This window comes from Salmo trutta, chromosome 5 (genome assembly GCF_901001165.1).
Source record: "Salmo trutta chromosome 5, fSalTru1.1, whole genome shotgun sequence".
Classification (NCBI taxonomy): Eukaryota; Metazoa; Chordata; class Actinopteri; order Salmoniformes; family Salmonidae; genus Salmo; species Salmo trutta.
In genome coordinates this window covers 61625822-61641117 of record NC_042961.1, presented here as the reverse complement: position 1 = coordinate 61641117, position 15296 = coordinate 61625822, and the positions used below count along the sequence as shown (strand labels likewise).

Below are 15296 nucleotides of genomic sequence, written 5' to 3'. Positions count from 1 at the left end.
GAACAGTCAAATCCTTATAGCAGTAAATGAGAAACATCTTGTCTGTGGGTAGTCACCTGTATCGAGAGGGGGGAGGTTTAATAAGGTCATAGGATACTGCCTGAGATCCCTGCTCTTTCTGACATACTTAATCACACCTGGAAAGCTCCTGTGCCAACAAGGGTTAACGGTAAGCGTGTGGCGTTAAGCCAACGTCACTCACACAGATCATAAGACGGAGGCATACACATATGAATCACACACTTTATTCTGTGTAGGAAAGCGACAGAAACAGAGTCGATGTCTGTCAACAAGCAATATTACTCGGCTCAACTTTCATTCAGAACAACTTCAAGCAGTAGGACCTTGCCTTCTCCTACACTATAAACAGCACTATTCACTGGAACACAGATTCAAAAATCAACCATTTTTACATTCAAATTCAAACTCCAAAAGTTCAACATTTCATAAATAACTGAAGTAAAAAAAAAGGAAAAAAAAGGTCATTTAAAAAAAAGTGTATCTAAACAAAGGACAACAAAAACAATTGATCAAATCTTACCCTCAACCCTGGCCTAACATATCATCATATCTATCACCAGCTAAAACTCATACTGTACATTCCCTCAACCCTGGCCTAACATATCATCATATCTATCACCAGCTAAAACTCATACTGTACATTCCCTCAACCCTGGCCTAACATATCATCATATCTATCACCAGCTAAAACTCATACTGTACATTCCCTCAACCCTGGCCTAACATATCATCATATCTATCACCAGCTAAAACTCATACTGTACATTCCCTCAACCCTGGCCTAACATATTATCATATCTATCACCAGCTAAAACTCATACTGTACATTCCCTCAACCCTGGCCTAACATATCATCATATCTATCACCAGCTAAAACTCATACTGTACATTCCCTCAACCCTGGCCTAACATATCATCATATCTATCACCAGCTAAAACTCATACTGTACATTCCCTCAACCCTGGCCTAACATATCATCATATCTATCACCAGCTAAAACTCATACTGTACATTCCCTCAACCCTGGCCTAACATATCATCATATCTATCACCAGCTAAAACTCATACTGTACATTCCCTCAACCCTGGCCTAACATATCATCATATCTATCACCAGCTAAAACTCATACTGTACATTCCCTCAACCCTGGCCTAACATATCATCATATCTATCACCAGCTAAAACTCATACTGTACATTCCCTCAACCCCCTGGCCTAACATATCATCATATCTATCACCAGCTAAAACTCATACTGTACATTCCCTCAACCCTGGCCTAACATATTATCATATCTATCACCAGCTAAAACTCATACTGTACATTCCCTCAACCCTGGCCTAACATATTATCATATCTATCACCAGCTAAAACTCATACTGTACATTCCTTCTGCTAGTTCTCTGTGGTATAAAACATCTTTACTGCATTCTCCCTCTGCTCACTGTCTAAAATTAATCCGTTTCTTCTAGTCCTGGTCTCTGTTTTAGCCCCCCTCCTAAACAAAGGGGGAAGGTCAATAGGACAGCCTGTCCTGGTGTCTGTTTTAGCCCCCCTCCTAAACAAAGGGGAAGGTCAATAGGACAGCCTGTCCTGGTCCCAGCAGCAGTTTATCCAGCGAGACAGAGCTGTCTGCATCTAGGGTTTCAGAGTCTGTACTCAGCTTGACTTCAGCCTGCTGTGGAAGACCCAGGTCTGGGAAGAGAAGGAGAACTCCTGTCAGTACTGTAATGTTGATGTTTTTAAATCATGTTTTTTTTCCCCCTGTGAGATTTTCATTGATTTTCATGATATACTCATGTGTCATTTGGAAAAGACAAATATATTTAAATAACAAGGCAAGATGGCGCCGACAGATGATCGCCTCGCTTCGAGTGCTTAGGAAACTACGCAACACAAGCGTTTTGGTACACTCGCATTAACATCTGCACGTGACCAATAAAACTTGATTTGATATTAAAATCAAATCAAAATACCTGGGTGGTCGAGGGCCATGTATAGGGTGGCAGGGGTGGAGCCCCAGTTGACAGCCGTCACGTATCTCTCGTCCTGGTCCCACAGACGCAAGAAAGCCAGGGATGAGGAGGAGGAGTGGAGGGGGAAGTAGTCCCCGTGAAGGAGGGAACGTTCTTCACCCCTCAGGGCAGAGAGGGTCTTAAACCACGAACAAGTCTTCTGGGCCTGGACAGAAGAGAGACCAAGAATATTTTCTGTTGGAGGGTTTGAATCCTAATCTGCATTTTGTCAGATACATGTTGATTGAAGTACACTAGACCAACAGCCCTCTATAATGGGCTCCCGAGTGGCGCAGCGGTCTAAGGCAATGCATCTCAGTGCTAGAGGAGTCACTACAGACTCTGGTTCGATTCCAGGCTGTATCACAACCGGCCGTGATTGGGAGTCCCATAGGGCGGTGCACAATTGGCCCAGCGTCGTTAGGGTTTTGCCGGGGTAGGCCGTCATTGTAAAATAAGAATATGTTCTTAACTGACTTGCCTAGTTAAATAAAAGGTTAAATAAAGGTTAAAGAGACAGAACCAGTCTGTACCTGAGCAGTCTGGTTCTCAGCCTCAGTGTACCACAGCATCTGAGGAGAGGTGGAGCCCTGGTCAACTATTCCTATCTCATCTCCATAGTTGAAGACAGGAGTTCCAGGCAGAGTGAAGAGCAGTAGCTTGGGGAGAGAATAAATACTTTATTACCCCTCCAGGGTAAATAGTTTTTTGTCAATTATCCACAAGTACACCGTCACGCCTGTAGGAAGGATTTCCTGTACCTGGTAGAGCCGGACCAGCTCTGGTCTCTCCACCATGCTAGCAAGGTGGTTTCCCCTGGTACCGCCTAGTCCCCAGGCTAGAGAGCTCTGTTTCTGGGTAGAGATCAGGTCCTGGATGGACTTGGCTCTCTGGATACCTGGAGGATGAGATGGTTAGGTTTATGAAGAGATTTAAGGTTATGTACATGTGTTGGGAGTGTGTCTTCATATTGACTTTTGTCATATCATTACGGTTAGTTTGGTAACTCAGATTTATGTGTAGGGCCATTTGAGCAAATCATTCTCCTCCTTATGGTCTTCTTCGTCACTGTTTACCTGAGTCTGCAGGGGTGTTGAGGATATCAGACAACATCAGGTCAACACCAGAGGAGCTGAGAAGATGAGAGACATCAGAGGAGTCCAGACCATCTTCCACTCCTATGAGAGCTCTGGAGGAAGAGGAGGAGGAGTTTAGAACAGTCCATCTACCACTCCTATGGGAGCTCTGGAGGAAGAGGAGGAGTTTAGAACAGTCCATCTACCACTCCTATGAGAGCTCTGGAGGAAGAGGAGTTTAGAACAGTCCATCTACCACTCCTATGAGAGCTCTGGAGGAAGAGGAGGAGTTTAGAACAGTCCATCTACCACTCCTATGAGAGCTCTGGAGGAAGAGGAGGAGTTTAGAACAGTCCATCTTCCACTCCTATGAGAGCTCTGGAGGAAGAGGAGGAGTTTAGAACAGTCCATCTACCACTCCTATGAGAGCTCTGGAGGAAGAGGAGTTTAGAACAGTCCATCTACCACTCCTATGAGAGCTCTGGAGGAAGAGGAGGAGTTTAGAACAGTCCATCTACCACTCCTATGAGAGCTCTGGAGGAAGAGGAGGAGCTTAGAACAGTCCATCTACCACTCCTATGAGAGCTCTGGAGGAAGAGGAGGAGCTTAGAACAGGTTCAATATTATTCTCAATGGACAATCTCTATTGAAAGTACATTTTAGTCCAGGACTAAGTTTAATCTGTGTCCAGCAGGATCATAATAAAAATGACATGACAGCAGGGAACTGATCCTAGATCGGCACTACCACTCTGAGACGCTTCATGAACACAGACCGCCTACCACATTCCTCCTGAATAGCCAAGGGAGACACTTCATGAACACAGACCGCCTACCACATTCCTCCTGAATAGCCAAGGGAGACACTTCATGAACACGGGCACAGACCGACAACCACGGTATTCCTGGATAGCCAAGGGAGAGCACTACTCTGTAGTACTGTGCCACTGCAGGGTCTCCATTTCACCACCAGGTGGCAGAAAGCCTCCAGACAGACAGACCATGCATTTTCCCCTTTCCCTGGTTCCCCAGTCTTTATTGAGCTCTGAACCAACTAAAGCCTTCTGACTATACTGATCAAAACAACGTGTCAACTAAGCCACGACCCAGACATTAAAGCCGGTTCTGACCATCAGAACAGATGGAGAGGAAAAGTACTTTTATAGACTATTGAGATGCAGCCGTAAGCCTTGCAGCCTCCCGGCAGCTACCTACTCTCAGTGACTGTTCGCATGTGTGTGTGTGTGTGTGTGTGTGTGTGTGTGTGTGTGTGTGTGTGTGTGTGTTAGGCTGGATTTAAAGGAATTTTTTTTTAGAAAAGTAGCTGTTTTTTTTTAGGTATCCGTTTGTCTGGTTTGAAAGAGCCTTTATACACTCGCTTGAACTTTTCCGTGTTCGACCTCCAGTTACGCTTTTTGACATCTAGTTCCCCGTTTGACCTCCAGTTACCTCTTCTTCACATCATGTTCTGTACCGTTGCCCTGGACGACGCCCTGGACCTTGGACCAATCAGGAGAGGAGCTGGCAGCAGCGAGGCCGGACACCTGCACGCCATCTACACCCATACCCAGCCAGTGTTTAGCAGCAAACTGGAGAATGAATTAAGAATTTGTAATAAGACAAATTTCACATACAGAGTTGCCTCAGCCATTAGAGTAGAACATGACAGAGATGGTTGTTAACAGACAAACAGTCCAGTCACACAGAGTGAGAGAAGAGATTATCAAGGGTATTCGTTTAAAACAGAAAGGCACCACTGGAGGACAAGAGAAAAGATATTCAAAAAAATGGCACAGATCACTTTCTCTCACCCCGAGATTGTCCAGTACTTCAGGCAGGAGGTCAGGACTGAACCAGGGGTCAACTCCAGGGTTAGGGGTCAGGTTCAACACCACAGAGATACCTGACAGACAGAAATACAAGTTCTTCAGTCCGGAGGAGATCATTATTAAAATATCCAGATCCATTATCTACTATAATACAATAATACACTATAATACTATAATAATAATAATACTATAATAATACTATAATACTGTAATAATAATACTATAATAATACTATAATAATACTATAATAATACACTATAATACTATAATAATACAATAATACACTATAATACTATAATAATAACTATAATAATACTATAATACTGTTTGTCCCATTCAGATGAATGGGACAAACAGCCAGGCCTCAGATCAGAGATTTTGGTCGTTTGAGCTGCCACCTCGTGCAGAGCAGGCGTGTGCCTCAGTCACTCACCCTTCTGGTGGGCCATGTCCAGCAGAACCAGCAGGTCCTGGTCAGTTCCTACCCCGGGGTCCATGGAGACCAGGTTTAGTGTGTCTACCCGGTCCTGCTGGACAGTGTGAAGAGGCCCCAGAACCAGGCCCTTCACCTTCAACTGGTTCAGTCTGTCTAGTACCTCCACTACACCTGGAGGGAGAGGAGAGGGAGAAGAAGTGAATCCTTCTGCACAGACCAGGTCTTTCACCTTGAACTGATGCAGGCTAGTACCTTACAACACCTGGAAAGAGGGAGAGAGAGAGAGAGAGAGAGAGAGAGAGAGAGAGAATCCTTCACCACAGCCATGTAGAGGTCAGAAGGTGACAGGATGTTGGGGAGGATGTTTGGGAGAAAGGGTTGCAGAGAAAAGAGGAGAGAAAAAGAGGGTGAAAAGGTGGTAGGATGGGGTAAGGAGACAGTGGAAGAGGGGAGTAAAGGAGAAAAAGAAAGGGTCAGAGGTCAGCGCATAGAGGTGATAAGAAAGATAGAAAAGAGAGGTAGTGTGCTTCAGTGAGCAGGAACTAACTCAGAGAGGGCGTGTGTGAATCTTTCCTTCAGTCCCGGTGTGTGAAGGGAAAACAAAACCAGTCAGGTGTTTTAACCGGGAAAAGGGAAGACGTGTCCCTGGGTCTAGAATCAGTTTACTGTTAGCCAAAACGGCACGTGAAAACTGAGAGATAGAAAATGGGACCTTGTATCATACAATCAATTTACAAAATAATAACATTTGTTGACATTTACATTTTTGTAATTTAACAGACGGTCTTATCCAGAGTGAGTTACAGTAGCAATTAGGGTTGTGCCTTGCTCAGGAGCACAGACAGATTTTTCACCTAGTCAGCTCGAAGTTTCAACCATAAAGAAGAAGAGAAGTTGTCCTTCAGTTTCATATTACATTCATGTTAGCCAAGTCAGCAGGCTGAAGGACAGGCAGCTGACTTGACTACCTCAATCACAAGCCAGAGAACTCACTGAAACTAAATTCACTTCCTTCCAAGTTTTTCTTTAAATGTAATGGTATCCAACTACATAATGGGGCAGGGGGACATGTGTGTGTATATATATGAGGACCCTGGTTCCACCCTTATGATCGACTACATTCCCCATAATGCTGTGTGTGATATCCTGTTTTATCTTAGTAGATATTCCTGAAGCTAATTGTGTCCCATGTCCTCATCAATACCCTCACTGTCACGTCCTGGCCAGTATATAAGGTTAATTGTTTGTAGTTTGGTCAGGGCGTGACAGAGGGTATTTGTTTTATGTGGTTCAGGGTGGTGTGTTTGGTTTAAGGGTGTTTGTTTTAGTAATTCCGGGTGTTGGGTTATGTTTAGGTATTTCTATGTGGAGTCTAGTATGTCTGTTTCTATGTCTGGTGAATTGGTGTTGGGACTCTCAGTTGAAGGCAGGTGTTTTCTATCTGCCTTGGACTGAGAGTCTCATAAATGAGGGTGTGTTTGTGTTTGTGTTTTGTGGATTTTGTTCTGTGTTCAGCCCTAGGCTTTGCCAGACTGTTAGTTGTTCGTCTTCGTATTTTGTTATTTTGTATGTTCATTCTTATAGTAAATAAAAGTCAAGATGAGCATTCACGTACCTGCTGCATATTGGTCTACCTTTTCTGATGACGATTTCGCACTATCGTCGGAAGACGAAGACAAGCGTGACACTCACCTTTGATTCCCTTGTTGTGGTTGAAGGCACCCAGGTCAGATATCTGATAGAGAGGACCCTGATTCCACCAGATCATCTCAGGTATGGGTTTACACCTGGGGGCCTGGACAATGATCACTATGGCTCTAGCCAGCATCCCCACGCAGCACAACCAGAACAGCATCAGGAGAACCCAGCGAGTTCTCACCCACCTCGAGGGGAAAATTAACAAAATAAATTGTCACAGACTGGATAGGTTCAGTGAAAATGTTGTTTTACAGCCATAGTAGTATAATGCCCCTGTAGCAAATTAGGGTTAAGTGCCTTTGCTCAAGGGCACATTTTTCACCTTGTCTGCTTGAGTATTCGAATCAGAAAACGTTTGGTTACTGGCCTAACGCTTTAATCGAGTGAAATAAATGTCAATTGTAGAATATAAACTCAGCAAAAAAAGAAACGTCCTCTCACTGTCAACTGTGTTAATTTTCAGCAAACTTAACATGTGTAAATATTTGTATGAACATAACAAAATTTGACAACTGAGACACAAACTGAACAAGTTCCACAGACATGTGACTAACAGAAATGGAATAATGTGTCCCTGAACAAAGTAACAGTCAGAATCTGGTGTGGCCACCAGCTGCATTAAGTACTGCAGTGCATCTCCTCCTCATGGACTGCACCAGATTTGCCAGTTATTGCTGTGAGATGTTACCCCACTCTTCCACCAAGGCACCTGCAAGTTCCCAGACATTTCTGGGGGGAATGGCCCTAGCCCTAACCCTCCGATCCAACAGGTCCCAGACGTGCTCAATGGGATTGAGATCCGGGCTCTTCGCTGGCCATGGCAGAACACTGACATTCCTGTCTTGCAGAAAATCACACACAGAACAAGCAGTATGGCTGTTGGCATTGTCATGCTGGAGGGTCATGTCAGGATGAGCCTGCAGGAAGGGTACCACATGAGGGAGGAGGATGTCTTCCCCGTAACGCACAGCTTTGAGATTGCCTGAAATGACAACAAGCTCAGTCCGATGATGCTGTGACACACCGCCCCAGACCATGACGGACCCTCCACCTCCAAATCGATCTCGCTCCAGAGTACAGGCCTCGGTGTAACGCTCATTCCTTCAACGATAAATGCAAATCCGACCATCACCCCTGGTGAGACAAAACCGTGACTCGTCAGTGAAGAGCACTTTTTGCCAGTCCTGTCTGGTCCAGCGACGGTGGGTTTGTGCCCATAGGCAACGTTGTTGCCGGTGATGTCTGGTGAGGACCTGCCTTACAACAGGCCTACAAGCCCTCAGTCCAGCCTGTCTCAGCCTATTGCGGACAGTCTGAGCACTGATTGTGGATTGTGTGTTCCTGGTGTAACTCGGGCAGTTGTTGTTGCCATCCTGTACCTGTCCTGCAGGTGTGATGTTCAGATGTACCGATCCTGTGCAGGTGTTGTTACACGTGGTCTGCCAGTGCGAGGACGATCAGCTGTCCATCATGTCTCCCTGTAGCGCTGTCTTAGGCATCTCACAGTACGGACATTGCAATTTATTGCCCTGGCCACATCTGCATGCCTAAGGCACGTTCACGCAGATGGGCAGGGACCCTGGGCATCTTTCTTCTGGTGTTTTTCAGAGTCAGTAGAAAGGCCTCTTTAGTGTCCTACGTTTTCATAACTGTGACCTTAATTGCCTACCGTCTGTCAGCTGTTAGTGTCTTAAAGACCTTTCCACAGGTACAGGTGCATGTTCATTAATTGTTCATGGTTCATTGAACAAGCATGGAAACAGTGTTTAATTTGGATTTTTACGAATTATCTTTGAAAGACAGGTTCATGAAAAAGGGACGTTTATTTTTTTGCTGCGTTTACATGTTTACATTGTAGATTCGGTAATTCAAATTGATTCATAGCAACTTTACGTTTAATTTAGCTAGCAATAGTTTTAAAAAAATATATATATTAAAAGTATAAACCAACAACAATCATCTCTTAATTAACTTACCCTGGTGTACCAGAAACTTTCATGAGCTCTTCCTTCGACAGCCCGGTAAACTTGACAACCTCATCTAGGACCTCGAGCTTCACACTCGACCGGTTCTTCTCAGCCCTCAGTCCGTCCGTCGCCGGTCCGTCGCCGGTCATCCGTAGTTCCCCCTGGTCTAACTCGTTCAACTCGACATCCTTCATATCTATCTCGGTGTCTTTACTCATCTCCGGGACGATTTGTTTTTTTCCCCTGTAGAAAATACACAGTGTCGACACTTTGTCAAGTTCACCTTAAATTAAAATTAAAACTTTAACTTATCCTCCGAATGAAGGATAACTTCTTAGAAGAAAAAAAAACGACAGGACTCTTAAAAGACGTTAAAGTTTTCATGTTGAAGAGGTTTTTCCGACATATAAAAAAAGGCAGTTTTCCTTTCCTGCTGTGGGCTACAGTTCACTGTTGTGAAAAGTAGTCTACTCAATCCAAATCATTATTATATCGTCGTTATTTATGTTGTTAACTAAACAAACTAGCTAGTTAGTTAAGCAAATAACTAACCACCTTCGACCAGAAACAAACATTCTACCGGCCCAAAACTAACAAAACATCTCGAAATGTTTTTAATAATGTAGCTCTCTTATCTCCCAAATGAATAAAAACAAACGTTTGCCTCATAAAATTACCCGTTAAAAAAAAAGTAGTCAAGACTACGTTGAGTTTGCGACAGGTGTGTGTCTCTTCGCGCTCTCTGTCCGTGCAGATCCAACTGCCCAGAGTGTGGGTGTGCTACCGGTCAAAAGTTTTAGTACACCTAGTCATTCAAGGGTTTTTCTTTATTTTTTTTACTATTCTACATTGTAGAATAATAGTGAAGACATCAAAACTATTTAATAACACACATGGAATCATGTAGTAACCAAAAAAAAGTGTTAAACAAATCAAAATATATTTTGCACACTCTTGGCATTCTCTCAACCAGCTTCATGAAGCTTCCGGCAAACAGTTATTGTGCTGAAAGTTGCTTCCAGAGGCAGTTTGAAACTCGGTAGTGAGTGTTGCAACAATTCTTACGTGCTTCAGCACTCAGCGGTTCCGTTCTGTGAGCTTGTGTGGCCTACCACTTCGGGGCTGAGCCGTTGTTGCTCCTAGACGTTTCCACTTCACAATAACAGCACTTTCTACATTATAGAATAATAGTGAAGACCTCAACACTATGAAATAACACGTGTTCAACAAATCAAACTATGTTATATTTGAAATTCTTCAAAGTAGCCACCCTTTGCTTTGATGACAGCTTTGCACACTCTTGGCATTCTCTCAACCAGCTTCACGAGGTAGTCATCTGGAATGCATTTCAATTAACAGTTGTGCCTTCTTAAAAGTTAATTTGTGGAATTTCATTCCTTCTTAATGCATTTGAGCCAGTCAGTTGTGTTGTGACAAGGTAGGGGGTATACAGAAGATAGCCCTATTTGGTAAAAGACCAAGTCCATATTATGTCAAGAACAGCTCAAATAAGCAAAGAGAAATGACAGTCCATCATTACTTTAAGACATGAAGGTCAGTCAATACGGAACATTTCTAGAACTTTGAAAGTTTCTTCAAGTGCAGTCGCAAAAACCATCAAGCGTTATGATGAAACTGGCTCTCATGAGGACCGCCACAGGAAAGGAAGACCCAGAGTTACCTCTGCTGCAGAGGATAAGTTAGATAAGTTACCAGCCTCAGAAATTGCAGCCCAAATAAATGCTTCACAGAGTTTAAGTAACAGACACATCTCAACATCAACTGTTCAGAGGACTGTGTGAATCAGGTCTTCGTGGTCGAATTGCTGCAAAGAAACCACTACTAAAGGACACCAATAAGAAGAAGAGACTTGCTTGGACCAAGAAACACGAGCAATGGACATTAGACCGGTGGAAATCTGACCTTTGGTCTGATGAGTCCAAATTGAAGATTTTTGGTTCCAACCTTCGTGTCTTTGTGAGACGTGGTGTGGGTGAACGGATGATCTCCGCATATGTATTTCCCACCGTGAAGCAAGGAGGAGGAGGTGTTATGGTGTGGGGGTGCTTTGCTGGTGACACTGTCTGTGATTTATTTAGAATTCAAGGCACACTTAACCAGCATGGCTACCACAGCACTCTGAAGCGATACGCCATCCCATCTGGTTTGGGCTTAGTGGGACAATCATTTGTTTTTCCAACAGGGCAATGACCCAACACACCTCCAGGCTGTGCTATTTTACCAAGAAAGAGAGTAATGAAATGCTGCATCAGATGACCTGGCCTCCACAATCCCCAAACCTCAACCAAACTGAGATGGTTTGGGATGAGTCGGACCGCAGAGTGAAGGAAAAGCAGCCAACAAGTGCTCAGCATATGTGGGAACTCCTTCAAGACTTTTGGGAAAAGCATTCCAGGTGAAACTGGTTGAGAGAATGCCAAGAATGTGCAAAGCTGTCATCAAGGCAAAGGGTGGCTATTTGAAGAATCTCAAATATAAAATATATTTTGATTTGTTTAACAATTTTTTTGGTTACTACATGATTATTTCATAGTTTTGATGTCTTCACTATTATTCTACAATGTAGAAAATAGTAAAAATAAAGAAAAACCCTTGAATGAGTAGATGTACTAAAACGTTTGACCGGTGGTGTATATGCTGCCAACACATCCAAAAGTGAGCCACTCTGGGCTGTTAGATCTGCCCATTCACAGGTAAATAGTGCTCTAAACCGCTCTGGTGACAGACACACTTTGCTGCGCTGTTTCCAATCATCCACATGGCTGGAAGAACCTATTCAAGTAAGTAAATACATTTCGAAAAAGGTAAAACAAACAATGTATTATTAGCTAACTAGCTACAGTGCAGGCTAACTAAAATGAGATGCTAACGTAGCTAGCTATTAGCTATCTAGCCAACTTTATATACTGTATAGATAGGTAACTGATGATATTAAATTCACTTAGCTAGCTAACTTCATATTAACTAGCTATCTTGATGTATTTATCTCTGTAAAAAACAAACTCCAAATGCATTTGTAGGTAGCTAACAGCCATGGAGGGTGAAAGGAGAGCAGCCCCAACTGTAAAAGTAAGAGAGGAGGCTATTCTGTATAGGGCAGGTACTTGTGTAGTTCCTGTCCCTAGAAGTGAGGACGGAGATAATAGTAACATAATATTCAGTGTTGTCTAATTTGAGCATAAAGAAGTCTGTTTCTTGTGAGGTTTTCTGTCCTCAGATACAGAGAGCTATGAAAGCCTGTCTACAGATGAAGAGGACCCAATGAAGAGCAGTGGTTCTCAGTCCTGGTCCAGGGGACTTAAAGGGGTGGACATTTTTGTTTTTGCCTTTGCACTGCACAGCTGATTCAAGCTTCAAGTGGTATTTATGTATTCATTTGTGACGCTATCCTTGATATGATCCTGTTATTGTCACATGCTACACATCCACATGCATCTATCACTCCAATGTTATCATGATTTGTTATCAGGGATATTATACTTTAGTAATCCACAATGACCTGGTGATGTAAAAGTCTAATAATGACATTATCTTCCATATTCCATCAGATACCTTGTAAATGGAGATTCTTTCAAAACGATTGCCTAGTTACCGTGTAGGGCACTGCAAGGTTGGGTGACCAGGGCCATCTGGGACTGTCTCCTGGAGGAATTCAGGTGTGTGAAGGCTACCTGTGTCCTGCGTAACTTCATGAGGATGGACACGAGGACCAGGAGATCTGCAGCTCGCCGCCGTGTGCCAGAGGAGAAGTCTGCTGCTCTGCAGGATGTTTCAAGGACGGAGTCCAACAACGCAGCAAGAGAGGCAATCCGTGTGCGGGAGATCTTCACCTCCTACTTCTTCAAAGAGGGTGCTGTTCCCTGGCAACACCATAGACTACACTATACACAACCAAAGGCTCTTTTAAGAGCCATTCACATTGCAATAAGAGTATTCTTCCATTTACTGAGCTATGTTAACTGCAGTTATTCAATACCCAGTTTCTCTCCCTTTAATTTTTACCTCTCAGGTGAGGGTGCTGTTCAGGTAAGGGTGTGATGTCTGTAGAAAAACAAAACAGGCTATTTTAAGTCACCTATATTGAACAATTAGACACCCTATCTGATTGATGGATTGTGTTGTGCAGTAAGCAGGCTCAGGTGTATAACTGTGGCTCCTTCTACCTTCAAAGAATAGGCAAGAGGGCCAACCTGTAACGGCTGTCGTATAGAGGGGACAAAGGCGCAGCGTGTTGATGCACATAATTACGTTTATTTAAACTCAGAACACTAAAGAAAATAACAAAGCGAAAACGAACCGCAAACAGTTCTGTCAGGTACTGACGTCTACACAGAACACAACTAAACAGAATTCAACTGCCCACAAACACAAATATGATCTCCAATTAGAGATAACAAGAACCAGCTGCCTCTAATTGGAGATCATCCCCAAAAAATTCAACATAGAATACTAGAACTAAACATAGAAATAGAAAACCACCCAAAAACACCCCCTGTCACGCCCTGACCTACTCTACTATAGAAAATGACATCTTACTAGGGTCAGGACGTGACACAACCATAGAGAATAGTAAGACACTTCATTATTTCTATAACTACGCTATATTGTTTGTCCTTGTGTGTCTGTGCATGTTTTTCAGCATAAAGTACTCTGTAACCACTTAGTGTGGACACCAGGTGAGGCCACACACAGATTCCTGTTGAACACTGTCTCTTTAACAACCTTATTTTCTCAATAACAGTCTCTCTCCTTCACTTCATCCCTCTCTCCCCTTCTCCCTAAATCCTCAAGGTTATATCAGCTGTATCACCGACACACATGTAGTAGTCCCAGAGTTAATGATCTCAGGCCAGTTTATATTATACAGGAAGTATTATTAAAGAGATGCTTTACATTGAAATACAGATGCTGTAGTCCCAGAGTTAATGATCCCAGGTCAGTTTATATTATACAGGAAGTATTATTAAAGAGATGCTTTACATTGAAATAGAGATGTAGTAGTCCCAGAGTTAATGATCCCAGGTCAGTTTATATTATACAGGAAGTATTATTAAAGAGATGCTTTACATTGAAATAGAGATAGAGATGCAGTAGTCCCAGAGTTAATGATCTCAGGTCAGTTTATATTATACAGGAAGTGTTATTTCAGAGATGCTTTACATTGAAATAGAGATAGAGATGTAGTAGTCCCAGAGTTAATGATCCAAGGTCAGTTTATATTATACAGGAAGTATTATTAAAGAGATGCTTTACATTGACATACAGATAGAGATGTAGTTAGTCCCAGAGTTAATGATCCCAGGTCAGTTTTGCATTTCACCTCCTGATGATTATGATGACTGACAGTGTTAGAATAAAAAATAAAAACACAAGGCTTAAACATGCTCTCTCTCCATCTGTCTCGTCTGCAGGTATGTTTTGATGTGAGAGAGGATGCAAACCCACAGTCCTGTCATCGCCACCTCACCCGCTCTTAAGATAACCTTTGGGCCGACTGGGAGCCCAGAGCTGGTTAGGAGACACCACTAGAGACACTATTATGTACTTGTGATGAACTGAGAGAATATTAGGGTAGCACTGTGATTCATTAATTATATGCTGTCTACCCTGATCCTCTGTTCTTACCTCTTTCCCTTTCTGTCTTTTACATCTCTCTCGCCACCTCTTTCTTCCTCTGTTTTTATAATGCACACCAGATGTATATGAAGCTTGACGTGGATCATTAGAGACGTGATATGAAGCTGGACGTGGATCATCAGAGACGTGATATGAAGCTGGACGTGGATCATTAGAGACGTGATATGAAGCTGATACATGGATCATCAGAGACGTGATATGAAGCTGGACGTGGATCATCAGAGACGTGATATGAAGCTGTAGGTGGATCATCAGAGACGTGATATGAAGCTGTAGGTGGATCATCAAAGACGTGATATGAAGCTGTAGGTGGATCATCAGAGACGTGATATGAAGCTGTAGGTGGATCATTAGAGACGTGATATGAAGCTGATACATGGATCATTAGAGACGTGATATGAAGCTGTAGGTGGATCATTAGAGACGTGATATGAAGCTGATACATGGATCATCAGAGACGTGATATAAAGCTGGACGTGGATCATTAGAGACGTGATATGAAGCTGTAGGTGGATCATTAGAGACGTGATATGAAGCTGGACGTGGCCCATCAGAGACGTGATATGAAGCTGGACGTGGCCCATCAGAGACGTGAT

At 43.1% G+C, this 15296-nt stretch overlaps 1 protein-coding gene across 1 annotated transcript; it reads right to left on the bottom strand.

Moving 5' to 3' along the window:
* Positions 1-227: 227 nt before the first annotated feature.
* Positions 228-9853, bottom strand: LOC115194718 (4F2 cell-surface antigen heavy chain). The gene is made up of 11 exons (XM_029754619.1): positions 9720-9853; positions 9052-9285; positions 7070-7260; positions 5375-5548; positions 4924-5015; positions 4562-4701; positions 3114-3226; positions 2799-2935; positions 2571-2696; positions 1999-2203; positions 228-1717 (listed from the first exon to the last, which is right to left on the bottom strand). The coding sequence occupies exons 2-11, from the start codon at positions 9258-9260 to the stop codon at positions 1581-1583; spliced, it is 1524 nt and encodes a 507-aa protein (XP_029610479.1). The 5' UTR covers positions 9261-9285; positions 9720-9853; the 3' UTR covers positions 228-1580.
* Between the last annotated feature and the right edge of the window lie 5443 nt (positions 9854-15296).

Coding starts and splice junctions, on each gene's coding strand:
- LOC115194718 (XM_029754619.1), bottom strand. CDS start 9,260: ATGAGTAAAGACACCGAGATAGATATGAAGGATGTCGAGTTGAACGAG. Junction 5,016..5,374: donor GGACATGGCCCACCAGAAGG/GTGAGTGACTGA, acceptor TCTGTCTGTCAG/GTATCTCTGTGGTGTTGAAC. Junction 4,702..4,923: donor AAGTACTGGACAATCTCGGG/GTGAGAGAAAGT, acceptor TTCATTCTCCAG/TTTGCTGCTAAACACTGGCT.